Genomic DNA, 19,011 nt, shown 5'->3' on the forward strand with positions numbered 1-19,011 from the left:
TCTTTTACTGTTAAAAAATTAAATCTTATCATTTTCAATCAGTCCAAAATGGCATAAACTCAAGTGAATATCTTACAAAAGGTGAATAAAGTTAAACAGCTGAAATAGAAAATGTGATTTAACTTTCAGTGGAGACATTTTGTAATACTAATATTTGGGCTAAAGGGTATGATCTGTTCTAAGATTCAGAATATAATTAAGGAATCAGAAGAAACAAATGAGAAGGCAGGGCCCCACCAAGGTCCACGTGAGCAGAAGCAAGCCTAGAATGCTGGTTCTCCTTATACCTTAGTCCGTGTTCTTTCCATTGCCATGCTGTGTCAAGTGTGTATGTGTTTGTGTGTGTGGTGGAGAAAAGGGGAAATGAGATCTAACTGAATCCACAAAATACTAAAATTGGGCTAAATCATTTTGAGGTTATAGAGGAGCTATTTGTGGTAAAAACAATTTTAAAATGAATAATGACTACAAAGATCTGTGTTCTTAAACAAATTGCCAAACATGTGTATAAACTTAGCCAGATATCTTTACCCATATATATATATATGTAAAATAGCTGACATATTTTCTTACATATCATTATATAGAATATGAATAATAATGCCAAATAGTAAAAATATTTGTTCATGACCAAAGTGTCTTAGAAGTCAGATATACATAAATTAGATATAATTGAAATTATTTAATTTACAATTTATTTAATTTATAAAGATTTTTTAAAATATATTTTATTGATTTTGTACAGAGAGGAAGGGAGAGAGATAGAGAGCTAGAAAAATCGATGAGAGAGAGTCATTGATCAGCTGCCTCCTGCACACCCCCTACTGGGGATATGCCCGCAACCAAGGTACATGCCCTTGACCAGAATCAAACCCGGGTCCCTTCAGTCCCCAAGCCGACGCTCTATCCATTGAGCCAAACCGGTCTCGGCTACAATTTATTTAATTTAAATTAAAAAATTTTAAACTAATGAATGGTGTAATTACTAAATATTTTAAATAAATGTTATTTTAAAAAATGAATAACTGAACATACAAAAATGACTTGCGAAGATGGCTGCGCCCAGGTGAACACCTAGCCGCAGCCGCACACAACAATTTCAATAAAATACAACTAAAATATAAAACGGACATTGCCCATAACTACAGGAAGGTTGACTGACTGGAAATTCTACAGCGAGAAGCAAGGAGAAAACCAAAAGGAGGCACGGAGGAACTGTAAAAGCCCAAGGTACGGAGACACGCGGGGCGCGCGCGGAGAGGAAGGAGCTGGAGAGGAGGGAGGCCGAGTGCCTGGCTGGCGTTCCCTAGCGGGAAGGAGATAAAACTCCGACTGTGCTGGACCCCCGACTGCTCTGAACCCCAGTTCTAAGCCAGACCCCGGGGACTCAGGCTCAGCCATAGGGAGCCGGGCTGTAAGGCAGAACCCCAGGGAGAGGCGAAAGGAGGTCCCGGAGGTGCGCACACTGCACACAGAGAAGGGACCGTCGGCTGTGCCGCGGGATTGCCCTGACGGGAAGGAGACTGGGGCTCTAGACTGCTCTGAACACCACCTCCAACTCCACTTCAAACGGAACTGAACCCCAATATCAGGCTCATTGTGGGAGAGCATAGACTGTTTGGCAGCAGGCGAAAATCGAGGGCACCTTTCTCTCAGAGGCGCCAGCAGCGAACACTGAAGGACCCGCATAGGGCTGACGGAAGCCAAAGCTGCAGGCTCCACCCTGAAACCCCATCCCATCTGTAACTGCGAAATGCGACAACAAAATAGATCACAAATGCGACAACAAAATAGATCACAAACGAAAGAAATGGAGGACAAAAAGCATCTGGATATAGAGTTCAAATCTACGCTTATAAGGTTTTTCAAGAATTTCCTAGAAAAGATGGATAAGGCCTATGAGGATATGAAAAGAGATCAACTAGAATTAATAAGGAGTCAACAAGAAATGATAAGGGATCAACAAGAAATAAAGAATACATTGTCTGAAATAAAAAATATTTTACAGAGTCCTAAAAACAGAAGGGAAGATCGCAAGAATCAAGTCAAAGATTTGGAACATAAAGAGCCAGAAGACACTCCTCCACAGAAGCTAGAAGTCAAGAGAATCCAGAAAATTGAAGATAATGTAAGAAACCTCTGGGACAACTTCAAGCGAACCAACATCAGAATTATGGGGGTCCCAGAAGATGAGAGAGAGCAAGATATCGAAAACATACTGAAAGAAATAGTGACAGAAAACTTCCCCCACCTGGTGAAAGAATTAGATTTACAAGTCCAGGAAGCACACAGAACTCCAAACAAAAGGAATCCAAAGAGGACCACACCGAGACACATCATTATTAAAATTCCAAGAGCAAAAGACAAAGAGAGAATATTAAAAGAAGCAAGAGCAAAGAAGGTAGTAACCTATAAAGGAGTACCTATACGATTGTCAGCTGACTTCTCAACAGAAACCATGCAGGCCAGAAGGGAATGGCAAGAAATATTCAAGGTGATGAATAGCAAGAACCTACAGCCAAAAATAATCTACCCAGCAAAGCTATCACTCAGAATCGAAGGCCAGATAAAGACCTTCACTAATAAAAAAAAGCTAAAGGAGTTCATCACCGCCAAACCAGAATTATATGAATTGCTGAAGGGGGTTCTTTCAGAAGAGAAAGTAAACAAAGATAAAAATTATGAACAACAAATACGTAACTATCAACAAGTGAATCTAAACCCCAAGGAAATTAAAAAAATCTGATGAACAATATTAACTGTTGAATATAATAGAATCAGAGGTATGGAAGGGGAGTGAACTGATGATTCTTGGGTAAAAGGGGAGAGGGGGGCGTGGGAAGAGACTGAACATAAACTGTGCACCTATGGATGAGGACAATGGGGAGAGGGGTTGGAACCTGGTGGAGGAGAGCAATGGTGGGGGGGGGGGGAAAGGAACATTTGTAATAATATGAACAATAAAAACTTATAAAAAAAAAATGAATAACTATTCAATCATATGATACACTTGTCCCTGACAGAAATTGCTCTTCTTGAGTTGAATTAACACTTTTAGTGCAAGTGGTGATGTAATGATTCATTAAATGAGAAGCTGAAGCCAAAATGATTATGTAATCATAGTGTTTTTAAATGTGGCCTTTATATACGTAATAGTAGCAAACAAGATTTCTTGAGCCTGGAATCTTGAGAGTTTACTCCATGATTTTTGTATGTGGCAACCAAAGCCATCTTTATTATTAAAATAACTTTACCAATCTAGTTATTCAACTTTATAACATCAAAAAACTGAATCTGTGGATTAATAAAATCATTTTAAGAGTGCTTTTGTCAGATTTTATATTGCCCTTGTTCAATTAATTACAAAGCTTCCATTGACTTCAAAAAGTGCACTACACAGGTATTTGAATAAATTCCTTAGGTTGACATAGTGAGAAGGATTTGAAAAATTAAAGGTCCATTTCATAAGCTAACTCATTTGTCCCAAGTAACTGCCTGGAGAGATTTAGTTGGATATGTAAAGATAACATGTAATCTTTAAGAAGGAACAAAAAAGACTGTAAAGACTTTAAACTTAGATCCTTTATATTTTAATATAGAATACATTCCCAACTAGAAGCTAACTTGGAAACTCTATAGCTGATAAATAGCTCTCTCTGCTTCAGAATCTTTCTAAATCCAAATGTATTTCTATAATCTTATAACCAATGGAAAATAGACACATTAGTGATGGGCTGTGATAATCTCCATCAATCACTACACTATCTTGTTCACTAACTACATGTAATTATGGTGGGGAATAAATGAAAAAAAAAAATTAAGATTTTAAAAATTAGCCCTAGCCATTTGGCTCAGTGGATCAAGAGCCATCCTGAGGACTGAAGGGTCCCAAGTTCAGTTCCCAGTCAAGGACAAGCTCTTTGGTTGCTAGGCTCCAGGACAAGTGTGGGAGGCAACCAATGAATGTGTTGAATAGTTTCTCTCTAACATCAATGTTTCTGTCTCTCCCCCACCCTTCCACTCTCTAACAGTCAATGGAAAAATATCCTAGGGTGAGGATTAACAACAACAAAAAATATTTTTAAAATGTTCCTTATTGTTACCTTTTTGGGTAAATTTTTTTTGCCTTTTTTTTTTTAATTAGTGCCTAAAACATTGTGACATTCAGTAACTTCTAAATGGTGATTATTATATTAAATTAACCCTATTAAATTTTGGTTCCAAATGTGTAGTTTTAATTTACAATGCCATTCTACTCCATGAAACAAACATGTTTTGGTATAACCATATCTTGTCTTTGTTTTTAGAATGGAAGATATGGTATAAACTTTTTGAAGTATGTTATTAGTGTTATTTTATTTTAAATAATGAATAAAAGAATGAGAACGATGATTGTTACATTATCAATTTTTAGTGAACCATCTTTAGTGGTGTTTTTAAAATAAGCAACTATTTAACTGCAATTAAATGTATGTGTGTGTATTCACAAATTAAGTGCAAATAAGAATAAATTAAACATAGAATTTCTTATATATCACATAATACTTTAGTGGACCATGGGTTAGAATCCCATAACCAAATATTAGTATATGCACAGCAAAATGTATGTATAAAAACAAACACAAAATCTAATGAGTTAAGGTCAGATATTTTTGTTGCCAAATGATTATCAAAAGAATTAGGTTTTTAGAGTTTTTGGATTTCAGGATTCTTGAAAAGAAATCATGGTCATGTACTATGCTTTAACAGGTAATTCAGAATTTGTGAATTTTTCTAGTTCATTTTTGTCATGCTTCAGCCTTGCACACAGAAGCTTATTAAATTTTGAAGTGAACTATTAAGTCACACACAAGAAATATTCATAACTTTTGCACATATAACCAGTTACTCATGTAAAATACAGGGTGGGAAAAATGTAGGCTTACAGTTGTTTGTATGAAAAAAATATAATTAATAGATAATAAAATAAGAAGAAACTGTTTCACACACTCACAACTGTCAATCTGCATTTGCCCCATTCTGTATTTACAACAGTGTTTAGTACATAGTAAGCACTTATAAATGTCACCTTTTATTTTTGTTTTATTTTTAGTACCGGTATTACTCTTACAACCATCAAGTTGCCAAGAAGCCAGTTTTAAACCCCATAGTGTGCCAAAAGCTAATTTTGATACTAACTATTAGAAATGGTCATGACTCTTTGAAATGGTCTCATTCTTAGAGTCAAGGAAGAATGCCTTAATATGACAAACGGAAAGTGATATAGCTCTTGGGAATAGCTGGCAATCACCTACAGCATCTAACCAGATGGATGGGTGCTCAATGAAGGTGGGCTGTCACGTCTCAGCAGCAGTTATCACCAGGAACAGTAAATGCACGGGCACAGGTTGGCTCAGTGGTGAGCGTGTCGGCCCGCAGACTGAAGGGTACCAAGTTTGATTCTGATCAAGGGCATGTACCTCAGTTGTAGGTTCCTCGGCTCTGGTCAGGGTGTGTGCAGGAGGCAACCAATCGTTGTGTCTCTCTCACATCAATGTTTTTCTCTGTCTCTGTCTCTCTATCCCTTCCACTGTCTCTTAAACTCAATTGGAAAATATCCTCGGGTGAGGATTAAAGAAAAGTTTTGGGCTTCTTAGCCTGTTATATATGAAGTGGTTATTAGTACCATTGTTTTTTAAAAGATTTTTGATAATAGCTTTATTGACATATAATTACTACATAATTCATCATTTAAAATGTACAATTAACTGATTTTTCATAAACTCAGAGTTGTGCGACCATCACCAGAATTAGTTTTAAAACATTTTTGTCACCTCAAAAAGAAATCTGCAAAATCTTTAGCTATTACTCCCAACATCCCTCCAGACCCCCACACCACCTGGTTCTAAACAACAACTAATCTATGTTGTGTCTCTGTATTTGCCTATACTGGGTATTTCATATAAATGGAATCATATATATGAATTATATAATATGCTGTCATTTATGACCAGCTTTCTTCAATTAATATGTTTTTAAGTACCATAATTTTAATAAAAGTATCCCAGTAGGTGATCAATACTAGCTCATTGTACATTCCAGCTCTGCCTTTATTTTTTGAAGTTACTTCTATATTTATTGGTTGCTTAACTAAAATTATTAGTTTATACTTTTAAGTCATAGCTATGCAAATTAAATAAGCTTGTTATTCGATTTGCTTCACTAACTTTGGTTTAACAAGTAAGACAAACAAACACACACACAAGAATACAGTTGACATATAAGCAGACTGTGTAAGAAATATTCCTCAAAATATTTGAAACCTAAATTTGCTTATGTAATTTCATTTTTAGGAAATATTACACACATAAAAATCTGTAGTACAGTTTTATATATGTGGAGCATTTGTCATGGAAACAAAAAATTCATTGATTCAATTAATATTGTACAATTATTAGTGCATTTCAATAAGTTAACTATAGATGATAACTTTTTCCTGAAATATTTATGCTGTTTCAGGCACTGTTAGGATTAGAATTGTCAGCAATGAAAAGAAAGCAGGTTCACTCTAAAGGAAATTATCTAAGAGTAGAAAAGCCATTCCACTGTAACACAGTTTGAAACATCAGGCCACAGTGCAGCAATGGACAAAAGAGCACTTTAGGCAGGTCTCATAGTCAGAGGAGTCTTCTTCAACCAGAAAGAAGGAATAATTGGACCAACGAAAGAAATGAGGCAGACATGGAAGAGTTCCCAGCAGAGGAGATGGCAGTGAAAAGGCCTAGAGGTTGTCCACATAAGAAATGTCCAAGCCTGTAGAAAATTGTGTAAATTTTTATGGTGAAAATTTTTATTTTTTTAAAGAATTTATTTGAACCAAATTGATGACATATACTGGGAAGCAAGATCTCAAATGCTCCCTCAGCTCTGCCTTGAACAGGCCATCCCAATGCTCTGTCAGGTCAGCAGCTGCTGGGTGGTGCTATATGTGATGCAATCGTCATGGGCCCACTTTTCAGGTAAGTGGGACCTTAGTCTGATGTGATAATGTATGGCATGTTGTGCTGAGTAACTGCAAGAAAGGCAAACCCATACCAGTATATGTGTCTATTCCTGCCCGAAATAACATTGACCTTTTCAATCTAGTCAACTTGCCACCAAGGAGCCAATTATCCTCAAGGGATGATATTTTATTAATGACTCACGTGTTGGTCTCTTCTGAAGGTAGATTTGACTTTCTTTTTAAAAATTTCTTTATTAAGGTATTACATATCTGTTCTTATTCCATTATCCCCCCAACTCCCCCACCCCCATTCATACCCTTACCTCCCTGTTGTCTGTGACCATTGGTTAGACTTATAAGCATGCATATAAGTCCTTTGGTTGATCTCTCCCTTACCACCACTGTCCCCTTCCTTCCCTGAGGTTTGATGTTCTGATTGATGTTTCTCTGTCTCTTGATCTGTTTTTGTTCATCAGTTTATGTTGTTTATTATATTCCATAAATAAGTAAGATCATGTGATATTTATCTTTCTGTGCGTTATGCTAGATTTGACTTTCAAAGGTGAACATTCAGCCTTAATAAGTGGGAGCCCATGCTGCTGGGTCTAAGCAGTCTCCATTCCTGCTATGATGACCACTTGCTCATGTGTCTTTCATGCCAAAATGGGGTGGCATTGAGAGGTTGCATTGTCTTAAGCAACTAAATTTATAGTAATTTGTTACAGCAATAGAAATCAAATACAGTAGATATATTTTTTTCTACTTTTGTGAAATTTTCTATAATAAAAAGTTTTTTAAAAAAACAAAAAACCAGCATTAAGAAATAAATGTAGCCCAGCCAGTGTGGCTCAGTTTTTGAGCATTGACCTATGACCAGAAGGTCAGGGTTCAATTCCCAGTCAGGGCACATGCTCAGGTTGTGGGCTCGATCACCAGAGTAGAGCATGTAGAAGGCAGCCAATCAGTTATTCTCTCTCATCACTCGTGTTTCTCTCTCTCTCCCCTCTTTGAAATCAATAAAAAATATAGTTAAAAAATTAATAAAATATAATTTTAAAATATAAATAAATAAATAAATGTAATAGGAGTTGAAACATACTTGGGCAAGTCCTCCATTGCTTTATTTATTTATTTGTTTTAACAAGGGAAAGGGTTCACTTTATTTTTTAAAAGCCTCAGAAGTTATTCTATTATAAAGGGACATGGCTGAACAGGTAGGAAACAGATTCCCCATTGTGAGTTCTCCTGATGGCGTCTGCAAGAATCATGGCAATGTCGATCACCTGTATTTTGGAGCAATGCTTCATCTTATCCTCCTGAGGGATGGTATTGGTGACCACTACTGCTTCAAAGCATGCATTGTTAATGCGAGAAATGGCGGGGCCAGAAAAGATCCCGTGAGTCAGGATAGCGTAAACTCTGGTGGCTCCAGCTGAAAGAAGTTTGTCGGCTGCATGGCAGATCGTGCCACAAGTGTCAGCCATGTCATCCACCAGAATGGCCACCCGGTCCTTCACGTCTCCTACCAGCACCATGCGGTCCACTTCATTGGCCTTCTTCCGTTCTTTATGAATCAAGGCAAAGTCAACATTCAACTGGTCTGCGATGGACGTAACTCTCTTGGCTCCCCCCGCATCAGGTGAGACGATAGTGCAATTCCTCCACTCAGGTATATTCTCCCTTATCCACTTCAGGACAGCTGGTTCTGCATACAAATTGTCCACAGGGATGTCGAAAAAGCCCTGGATTTGAGAAGCATGAAGGTCCATGGTGATAATATGATCTGCACCTGCTACGGAGAGCATATTTGCAACCAGCTTGGCTGAGATCGGAGCCCGACTCTTATCCTTCTTATCCTGCCGGGCGTACGGGAAGCACGGGATGACTGCGGTGACCCGTCTGGCGGAGGCAATCTTACAGGCATTAATCATGATCAGAAGCTCCATTAGATTGTCATTAATTTTACCGCAGCCACTCTGAACGATGTAGACATCCTCTCCGCGGACACTTTCGCCAATTTCAACACAGGTCTCCTGGTTGCTGAATTTCTTAGTCACCACCTTGCCTAGCTCCAGGCCCAGGCGGTCAGCAATTTTCTGGGACAAGTCCTGGTGGGAGATGCCGCTGAAGATTTTGATATTCGGCATCTTGGCCAACTACCCGAGGCACTCTTTGCTCAGCGATCCCTGCTGCTGCGAGCCCTGAACCAAAGTCAGCCTGGAGACTCAGTACTGAAAGCTTCCGCTGCTACTCCGCCGTCTGACGTTCCTTGCTGGGCTCTTCCATTGCTTTATTAAAAAATATACTGTTTGCTGTTCTTCCACATTTTGTCTCCCAAGTGTATTTTTAATTGGCTTGTCAAGTCTCTGTTAAAAGAAATATCAAGTATTTTATCAGAATTCTATTGAATATACAGTTTAATTTTGGGAAAATCAGATAAAAGATAAATGTAACAGTACATCCCTGCTAGTCGGAGCTGATTATTGTATATGTCTAGTGGATAGATTCCAGGCTATAGTCCCTTCTAAGTTACAGGAGTTAAAGGAGGTCTGTGGTTCTCCAGGCAAGCTATCTACGACTAAGTGGGCAAGTTCTATTCAGAGAGAAGAGAAAATAAAAGACACTTGGTCTCCCTTTCAAGACACGTTCTCAGGATAACGTTACTACCACCATGTAATTATTTTAAGCCCTGTTTGTACTGCTCTCAATTGGGTATTTGGGGCTGCCCTGGAATCAAAGAATCTCCTCTATCCCTTCACTCTCCCTCCATTGGAGACAATAATTTTTCTATTTCCTTTTCTCGTTTCTTCTTAAACTTCACAACAGCTGTTCTTGAAGACACTGGCAAATTATGTAATATGTATAAATTGGACTGTGGGAGTTTCACTCCTGACCTGTTCCCATGGAGATCTTAAGATGGTTTTCTTTGGTTTCACACAGTTGCTAGTGGGGCCTTCACTTCCTTACCTTCCCTAGCCACCCATCTTGTCCAGGGCCCCACTCTCTAGAGGTAGGAGCAAAGCTTACAAGTATTTTGGACCATGGGAGAGGAGTGCAAGAGGCAGTCAGTTGATGATTCTCTCATCATTGATGTTTCTCTCTCTCATCATTGATGTTTCTCTCTCTCTCCATCTCCCTTCCTTTCTAAAATTAATTAAAAAAAAAAAATCCTAGTTTGTTTGTTTTTAAATAGAGTTTGTGGGATGACATAAACTTAAGGTACCGGTGACCATCTTCCTGGCACATGAAGGCAGATGCCTTTGGAATACCATCTCTCCACAAAGACAACTAAAACACACCTCAGCACAGGTAATCTCTGGCATTCCCTGGCAAAGAAGGATCTTCCTAGAAGCAGGATAGAAACTGATATAGGGATATGGTTAGACTTGTTAGGGTTAGGCTTAGGCCGGCTCCCATGGGTCCTCCTGGTGCCAGGAAGCAGTGTAGTCTTTGGAGGCAGACTACTTTTTATCATGTGATAGATCTGGGAGGTGTCAAAAGCCCTCCTCCATCTCTTGAGGATGCTTCTGTCCTCCAGCTTCCAATAAAAAATCTTGTAAACCCTTGGTGGTTTAATATAATAAAAGAATAATATGCAAATCGATTGAACAGCAGACCGACCAGTTGCTATGATGTACGCTGACTACCAGGGGGCAGACACTCAACACAGGAGCTGCCCCCCAGTGGTCAGTGCGCTCCCACAGGGGGAGCACTGCACAACCAAAACCAGGGTTCATGGCTAGTGGGTGCAGTGGTGGTGGCAGGAGCCTCTCCCACCTCTCCGGCGGTGCTAAGGATTTCAACTCTCGGCTTAGGCCCGCTCCCCGGAGGCATCCCCCCAAAGAGCTCCTGGACTGTCAGAGGATGCAGGCCGGCTGCGGGACCAGCCCCCCTGCTTGAGTGCCTAAATGTTGTGCACTGGGCCTCTGGTACATAAATAAATACACATCATTTATTTATATTGACCAATGTTACCCCAATAAACATAATTTTTTTAAAAGTTTCCCCCAACATTTAATTATGAAAAATTTCAAACATACAGAGAAATGGGGGAAAAACAAGATGGCAATGTTAAACGCTGGTACTTGCTGCCTCCCAAAATTACAACTGAAATACAAAACAACCATCAGTCAGAACCACCAGAAAGCTGGCTGAATGGAAGCCCTACAACTAGAGAAGAAGAAAGTATATTGAGACTATTAGGAAGGGCAGAGGTGCAGAACAGACTGCACCCACGTGTGGCATTTTTATAATCTCTAAGGCCTTCCATGAGAAGCAGGGCATTCCAGACCTACACCAGACTCCCAGCCCAGGATTCCAGAGCTGGGAAGAGAATGCCCCATAACTTTGGGCTGTAAAAACCAGCAGGGATTGTGACTGAGTGACATGGAGGCTTCTGTCATCCCAGGTGTTCCTCTTAAAAGGCCCATGCACAAATTTACACAGTCCTGCTTCCTCTGAGCTACAGCACTGGCAGCAGCTTTGGATGAATTTGGGAAACATGGGGAGGAACTGAACTGCCTAGCATCAGGACAGGAGCAGGGGGTTGGCTTTCTCCCAGAGAGGGGTGTTTGCAGGGGTCATTGTTCCTGTACTGACACTTTCCCCATCACAGAGATGACTAGAAGCCATATCCGAGTTTCCATCAGTGTGGGCTACACTGTTTGCTCCATCCTGGTGATTCTGAGACCCTGCCCCATCCAATTTGCAGCCCCACCCAAGCTGTTTGCAGTGGCTTTTCCATATGAATGGCCTATTTTGGCTCAGGCTTCAGACTTTACTAAAATCTCTCAAACAAGCAGCAGCTGGCATCAGTGTGCCCAAACCTACCAATAAAAAGCCCAAGACCCAGGCACTAGCACCAGCCTACGTTGCTTCACAGCTGGGCCAAAGGTTACTTCCTAGGAAATGTGGGCAGTGTCTAATAGACAAGTAGCAGCTTTCTGCAGATCTCTCTGTAGCTCCTGCTGGGTGGCCCCAGGTAGTGGCTGACTTTGCACCTCCTGGGTGCCTCCAGAGCCAGATCACCTGGTGGGCAGCTTCAGACCCTAAGGGATTACTCTACACATCCACAAGTGACACACTTAAGGGGCAGATTCAGTGAGCACCAAAGCCCCACTTAAGCAAGTCCTACTTCATAGGGGTGTCTCTTGCACAACTGCTCTTCTATGGTAGTCACAGCTGGTCCTCATAATTAATTGGCCAGGAAGTCAATTCCTCCCAGTGACTCCAATAGCAATCAAAGCTCATCTACAAAACTATGCACACAGCTCACACAGGCGCACACCTACAGAGCCCAGCTCAGGTGACTGGGGAGGTGGAGCCACTGGGCCCTACAGGACACCTAATACACAAGGCCACTCTACCAATTATAGGACACATAACAGCTCTACCTAATACATAGAAACAAACATAGGGAAACAGCCAAAATGAGGAGACAAAGAAACATACATGTCACAAATGAAAGAAATGGGAACAAGCAAACTGTTGGATACAGAGTTTAAGACCATGGTTTTAAGGATTGTTATGAGAGCTTCAGGGACTTAAATGAGAACTTCGAGGGATTTAATGAGAGCTTCAAGGGACTTAGCGAGACTTTCAAGGATCTTAATGAGAATGTCAAAGACATGAAAAGAAAACCAGGGATTCAATAGTAAAGTAGAGAATTCAAAGAATAAAATCAATGATCTGGAATATAAGGAAGCAAAACATGCCCAATCAAAATAGCAAAAAATATCAAGTTAGTGTAAGGAACCTCTGGAACAACCTCAAGCATACCAACATTTGCATTATGGAGATGCCAGAAGAAGAGAGAAAGCAAGATATTGAAAACCTCTTTGAAAAAATGACAGAAAACTTCTCTTAAAGAAATAGACTTACAAGTCCAGGAAACACAGAAAATCCTAAGCAAGAGGAACCCAAAGAAGCCCACACCAAGACACATCCCTAGCTGGTTTGGCTCAGTGGATAGAGTGTCAGCCTGCAGACCAAAGCATTCCAGGTTCGATTCCAGTCAAAGTCATGTACCTTGTTTGTGGGATCCTCCCAGGCTGGGGCTCTGGCTGGGGCATGTGCAGGAGGTAACCAATCAATGCTCTCACTCACATCAATGTTTCTTTCTCTCGGCCTCTCCCCCTCCCTTCCACTATCTCTAAAACTCAATGGAAAATATCCTCAGGTGAGGATTAACAACAGAAATAATAAACAAATAAACAAACAAATAAATAATAAAAGGCTAACATGCAAATTGTCGCCTCAGGAGTTTGACTGCTCACTATGACATGTGCTGACCACCAGGAGCAGCGCGGAATGATGGCAACCAGGGGAAGGAAGACCCCAATCGGCCCTGATCGCAGGCTTAGGGACCCTACCCATGCACGAATTTCATGCTCTGGGCCTCTAGTAAATAAATAAAATACCAAAGGTTAAAGACAAAGAGAGAATCTTAAAAGCAGCAAGAGAAAAGTAGTTATCTACAAGGGAATGCCCATATGACTGTTAGCTGATTCTCAACAGAAACTTTGCAGGCCAGAAGGGGGTGGCAAGAAATATTCAAAGTGATGAATAGCAAGGACCTACAACCAAGATTACTCTATCCAGCAAAGCTATCATTTAGAATTGAAGGTCAGATAAAGATCTTCACAGACAAGAAAAAGCTGAAGGAGTTCATCACCACCAAACCAGTTTACATGAAATGTTAAAGGGTATTCTTTAGGAAGAGGACGAGGATAAAGGAGAAGAAGAAAGTTAAGGAAAAGGAGAAGAAGAGATAAAAAATATGAACAATAAAATGGCAATAAATACATATCAATAATTAAATCTAAAAATCAAAACAAACAAGAAATCTAACGAACAAAATTAATTGATGACTAAAATAGAATCAGAGTCATGGAAACACGGAACAGACTGATGAATCTCTGGGGGTAGGGGGGATGGGAAATGGGAATAAATTAACCAAAGATCTTATATGCACACTAGAGGCCCGATGCACGAAGATTCCTGCAAGAATGAGCCTTCCTTCCCCTGGCTGCCGGCATTGCCTTTGCTCTGGCGGGAGCCACCTTTCCGCCTTCCCATGCTGCCCAGAGCAGCTGGGGTGCAATGATGCCCCACCTTACTCAGAATAAAAGCCAGTCTTTAGCCCTAGCTGGTTTGGCTCAGTGGATAGAGCATCAGTTCTTAGAATGAAGGATGCTGGGTTCAATTCTGATCAAGGGCACATACGTGGGTTGCAGGCTCACTCTCTGGCCCTGTCGGAAGGCGCATGCTAGAGGCAGCCAATCAATGTTTCTTTGTCTTCCACCCTCCCTTCCACTCTCTCTTACAAAAATTAAAAATCAGTGGAAAAATATCCTCAGGTGAGGATTAACAACAACAAAAAGTCTTTACAGCCAACAAAGTCCTATACAATCTTATGCTCTCCTTACTTTTTCAGCTCTGAACACATCAGCCTTCTCACTGTTCCTTGGACCTGCCACCTGTGAGTCCCGGCTGGACTGCTCTTCTCCCTCCCACATCAGCTCGGCCTTCTTCCTTCCTGTGAGTCTTTGCTCAAATGCCATCTGCTCAGTGAGCCCTACCTGGCTCACTCTATTTAAAATTCCAAACTTCGCCCCCTTCCCCTGGTTTATTTATTTCTAACATTGTTAAATCCTGTTTGTAAGCATGCATAATACAATATCGTAATGTATTATGTACGTTCTACATATACATTACGTTCTCTTCCCTTGGCCAGGGGCTTATGATCTGAAGGGATAAGGCTTGGGGGCTCACGGTTCAGAAGCTCCTAAAATAATGTGCTTTCAGGAAATCTAAGATTACTATTCATTGCTTGATCAATCTTTTATAGACTTCAGTGCCAAGCACCTTATTCTTGAATAGAATAGATAATACACTGGTGCATGCATTCACTCATCCATTCATTTCAACAAATACTTATTGCCCCGTTCCTATTGAAAACAGCTGTTTGTAAAAAAAAAAAAAAAAAAAAAAAAAAAAAGAAAAAGAAAAGAAAAGGAAAAAAAGGCATTTCATTTACTAGGATAAGTTACCTGGGAATTTGGGGAGTGGGATGAGGAAAGGTGCGTGGTCCCACCAGCAGAGGGCGCGCTCCTGCCCCGGTGCCGCCTCCGGGTTCCAGGCTCCCACGCTCGCTCCCGAGCGCGCCCCCGCCCGCCCGCCGCGTCACGTGACGCGGCCGAGGAAACCTGAGCCGCCGGGCCTAAGCCCAGCTCAATTCGTAGCCGGTGGCCGCGCCGCGGGTGCAGCCGCCAAAGCTCATCCGAAGGAGTGGGGGGTGGAGGGGGGGAAGCTCGCTCGAGGAGTCGATGCTTCTTCCTCTTCCCTTTCGGGTCGGCGGCTCCCGTTACCTTCTCACCGTTCGCCGCGGCGGCCTCCCTGAGCGTTTGCATGAGCTCTTTCGCGCGGGGAAGCCGCGGTGACCATGTAGGGCCGGAGGGCGTGAGGAAGCTCCGGGGACTCGGGACGAGGTCCGCGCAGGCCGGCCGGCCGCCCGCTCCCGCCACGCCCGTTGCGGGCCGCCGGGACCGTCGTCCGCCCCGTGGGCGCTGCGGCCTCCGCCTGGGGCCTGGGCCCGAGCGCCGCCAAGTCGCGCGCGCCGTCTCGCGAGACTCCAAGTTGAAGGAACATGGCGACGTCTAATCTGTTAAAGGTAAGCCCCTCCGCCGGGCTGGGCTTCCCGTCCGTGACCTCTGGGCTCAGCGCTCCGGGAGACGCTCGGTTCGGGTTCGGAGGGAGGGGGACAGTGGAGGGGGAATGTGGGCGGTGTCCAACGGCAGGGAAGCCGGGGAGGCAGGCTGCGGCCGGGGCCTTGGGGTCGGGAGGCTCCGGCGGTCCCTCCGGCGCGGTGACCGGTGAGAGGAGGGCCGGCCGGGCCGCGGGCTGACGGGCAGGGGGATGCTGGCGGCGGGGGACCGGCTGCCGCCTCGGGCGGGAGGTGAAAGGAGGTGCATGTGCCCCGGCCGGCCCGGCCAGGCAGTTGCTACTCTTGGGGGGGAAGGGGGGATCCTCGGCTTCTTCCGATCCTAGGGTGTGGGGTGCATCAAAGGGAAAGCCGAGGACACGCTGGCCAGCACGGGTCCCCGCCGCTGCCCTCACCGTCTGCGCCGACCCCCTGCCGCACACCGTCCTCCCCGCGGTCCCCCCAGTCCGTCCGCGCCGGGGCCCCCTTTCCCCTCGGAACCGGCGCCCCCAGGTGCGTCCTGGGGAGATGCCGCCCCGTTCCCGGGCTTGGCCTGGGAGCGTTACCTGAAAGTTAGTTCCCTCCTGTGTTTGGGGGAGCAGAGGAGAGCTAGGCCCAGAGGGGCAGTTCTCTGTGTGTCACCCGTGGACACGTTGGGAGGAGGAGGAGGAGGAGGAGGAAGACAGGGCAGGGTCTGCCTGTGCTTCCTGCAGGAGCGGGGTGCCCGGAGGGTCTCCGCCGAAATGGGGGTGCGCTGAGCTCAGGGAGCGTGAACACAAGGGATGGACTCCCCACTCTCATCATCATCATCCCACAGTGTCGATGGAGATAGGAAATAGTTGAATAGGAAATAAAGTGTTACTGAAACCTTTCACATTAATTCTCGTTATGAATTCTCATTAATAAGTCTTAATCCTTATTAATAATTATTAATTCTCATTATTCATTATTCGCATTATTAATTCTCACTAGCTGTCTGGTAGATGGGACTGCCTTTACAGGGGGACCTGTATTTACTGACCTAAGAGGCCATCGGTGCTCTTTTAAAGGGAGGAGGGGGGCTGGAGCGAGACAGTGTTGGCTGCTCTGAAGATGTTTGACTTGGGGCCAGTGGTCGGCAAACTCATTAGTCCACAGAGCCAAATATCAACAGCACAACGATTGACATTTCTTTGGAGAGCCAAGTTTTTTAAACTTAAACTTTTGTTCTAACGTCACTTCTTCAACATAGACTCGCCCAGGCCGTGGTATTTTGTGGAAGAGCCACATTCAAGGGTCCAAAGAGCCAGCCGCATGTAGCTTGCGTGCCCTACCACTGCTTTAGGCACATTTCTTACCCTCTCTGCCTGGTTATTCATCAGTAGAATGGGATTGTGAACAGCACCTGTTCAATAGCGGTGAAGGTTGAGTTTAATGACAGTGACCAGCAATTAGTATACAATACACATAAATTACTACAATTACTACCCTTGGCTGTTTCTCTAAGAAAGATAATTCATGAGGATTGAGTAACAGCTCTTATTCAACTCTTCTTTGATGACATTATAGCAGAGTTCTAATATATTAGTTCAGAAAGAAAACTTGCTTGACTTGTAAAGATTGCTCTTAGTGCACCCACCCACATGCAATGTTAAGTGTCACTGATTGAAATGTGTTCAAGAAATTATTGGGTTCCTGATTCTTTGTGAATTCCTGACTTGATTACTTGCACATACAACTAGGTCTTTTCAAAAAGAAATTTTCTCTCTCAGAAAAGAGATATATATATATATAAATAAAAAGAGCTTTATTTGCCCCCATTCAAAGCCTTGCAAAGGATTGGCTGGAGGAGATAGAAATCTGAAGCTGGTTAAGTCAGTCAACAGGAGTAAGTACTTGTAGAGATTAAGAATCTACATCTACAGCACACACCTGTAGAGTGAAGAAACTGTTGAAGGTACAGAAAGTGGGTGCTCCATATTTAGGTTAAAACAATAACAAGGGTTTGCCAAAACCGGCTTGGCTCAGCGGTAGAGCGTCGGTCTGCGGACTGAAAGGTCCCACGTTCAATTCCGGTCAAGGGCATGTACATTGGTTGAGGCCACATCCCCGGAAGGGGGTGTGCAAGAGGCAGCTGGTCGATGTTTCTCTCTCATCGATGTTTCTAGCTCTCTGTCTCTCACCCTTCTTCTCTGTAAAAAATCAATAAAATATATTTTTTTAAAAAGAGAGAGATAACAGGGATTCAAAAGTTCTGTAACTCAAACAATTTTTATAAATGAAAAGAAAGAAACGGTGCTTTGAAAAACCGCTAACGACTCACTCTAGTGAACATGGACACAGATGCCAAACATCCACTGGGATATTTTCAATAAAATGGTTTTATGAAATGTTGAATGGAGGGGAAAATAATTTCTAAATATTTTGTGTAGAGTGTGATTTTAAATATGTTCCACTAACATAATATAAAGGACATTATGAAAAGACATTTAATTCTTTTATCTATATCCACCAAAAGTTTACATATTTAAAGGGATTTTTTCAAAATCTTTTTTTTTAAATGTATTTTATTGATGTTTTACAGAGAGGAAGGGAGAGGGATAGAGAGTTAGAAACATCGATGAGAGAGAAACATCGATCAGCTGCCTCCTGCACACCTCCTACTGGGGATGTGCCCGCAACCAAGGTGCATGCCCTTGACCGGAATCGAGGACCTGGGACCCTTGAGTCCACAGGCTTATCCACTGAGCCAAACCAGTTAGGGCCATAACGTAACTTACACGCAGGCGTCTTCAAACTACGGCCCTCGGGCCACATGCGGCCCTCAGAGGAGTCTGATCCGGCCCGCCAGGTTTTTTGGGCAGTGAGCGCAGCCGAGGTGTTACAGTAGGAATTAGTAGTTCATATAGTCCGGCCCTCCAGCTCTCTGAGGGACCGTGATCTGGCCTTTAAAAAGTTTGAGGACCCCTGACAGGATTACTTAAATTCAAGGCTGGTGGTGCCTTGAATAAAGATAGGGCTGGCTAGGGTGTGGCCAGATTCGCCTCATTTCCTTTTTCTGAAAAAGTTTTGTAGACTGATTCGTTAGAAAAATGCTTTAGACATTGTGCAATTAGATTTCACCAGAGAGAGACAGAAACAGAGACAGAGAGACAGATAGGTAGAGAGAGAGATTTTATTGATTTTAGAGGAAGGGGGAAAGAGAGGGAGAAACATCGATTGGTTTCCTGCCATTCACGAAACCTGGGTATGTGCCTGGCCGGAAATCCAATCGGACACCTTCTGGTGTGTGGGATGACGCTCCAACCAACTGAGTCATCCAGCCAGAGCTGCACTGGAGCATATTTGA

General features: G+C 42.7%; 2 protein-coding genes across 3 annotated transcripts in view; one reads left to right on the top strand and one right to left on the bottom strand.

Annotated features, from left to right (window-relative positions):
• Positions 1–8,081: 8,081 nt before the first annotated feature.
• LOC118712557 (ribose-phosphate pyrophosphokinase 1-like) lies at positions 8,082–15,487 on the bottom strand. Of its 2 annotated transcripts, none has more exons than XM_045578069.1 (2): positions 15,352–15,487; positions 8,082–9,348 (listed from the first exon to the last, which is right to left on the bottom strand). In XM_045578069.1, the coding sequence occupies exon 2, from the start codon at positions 9,127–9,129 to the stop codon at positions 8,173–8,175; it is 957 nt and encodes a 318-aa protein (XP_045434025.1). In that variant the 5' UTR covers positions 9,130–9,348; positions 15,352–15,487; the 3' UTR covers positions 8,082–8,172. The 2 variants fall into 2 exon arrangements, with proteins under 2 accessions (XP_045434025.1, XP_036282269.1); XM_036426376.2 differs by lacking the exon at positions 15,352–15,487 and adding an exon at positions 15,034–15,159.
• CUL5 (cullin 5) overlaps positions 15,392–19,011 on the top strand; it is an 88,429-nt gene continuing 84,809 nt past the window's right edge. Inside the window, 3 exon segments of the mRNA XM_036426375.2 lie at positions 15,392–15,592; positions 15,595–15,624; positions 15,627–15,653. Coding sequence (XP_036282268.2) covers positions 15,392–15,592; positions 15,595–15,624; positions 15,627–15,653 — 258 coding nt within the window.

Source organism: Pipistrellus kuhlii, unplaced genomic scaffold (genome assembly GCF_014108245.1).
Source record: "Pipistrellus kuhlii isolate mPipKuh1 unplaced genomic scaffold, mPipKuh1.p scaffold_m20_p_9, whole genome shotgun sequence".
Taxonomy (NCBI): domain Eukaryota; kingdom Metazoa; phylum Chordata; class Mammalia; order Chiroptera; family Vespertilionidae; genus Pipistrellus; species Pipistrellus kuhlii.

What these genes read in the sequence shown, in the direction of transcription:
- LOC118712557 (XM_045578069.1), bottom strand. Translation starts at nt 9,129, where the DNA reads ATGCCGAATATCAAAATCTTCAGCGGCATCTCCCACCAGGACTTGTCC.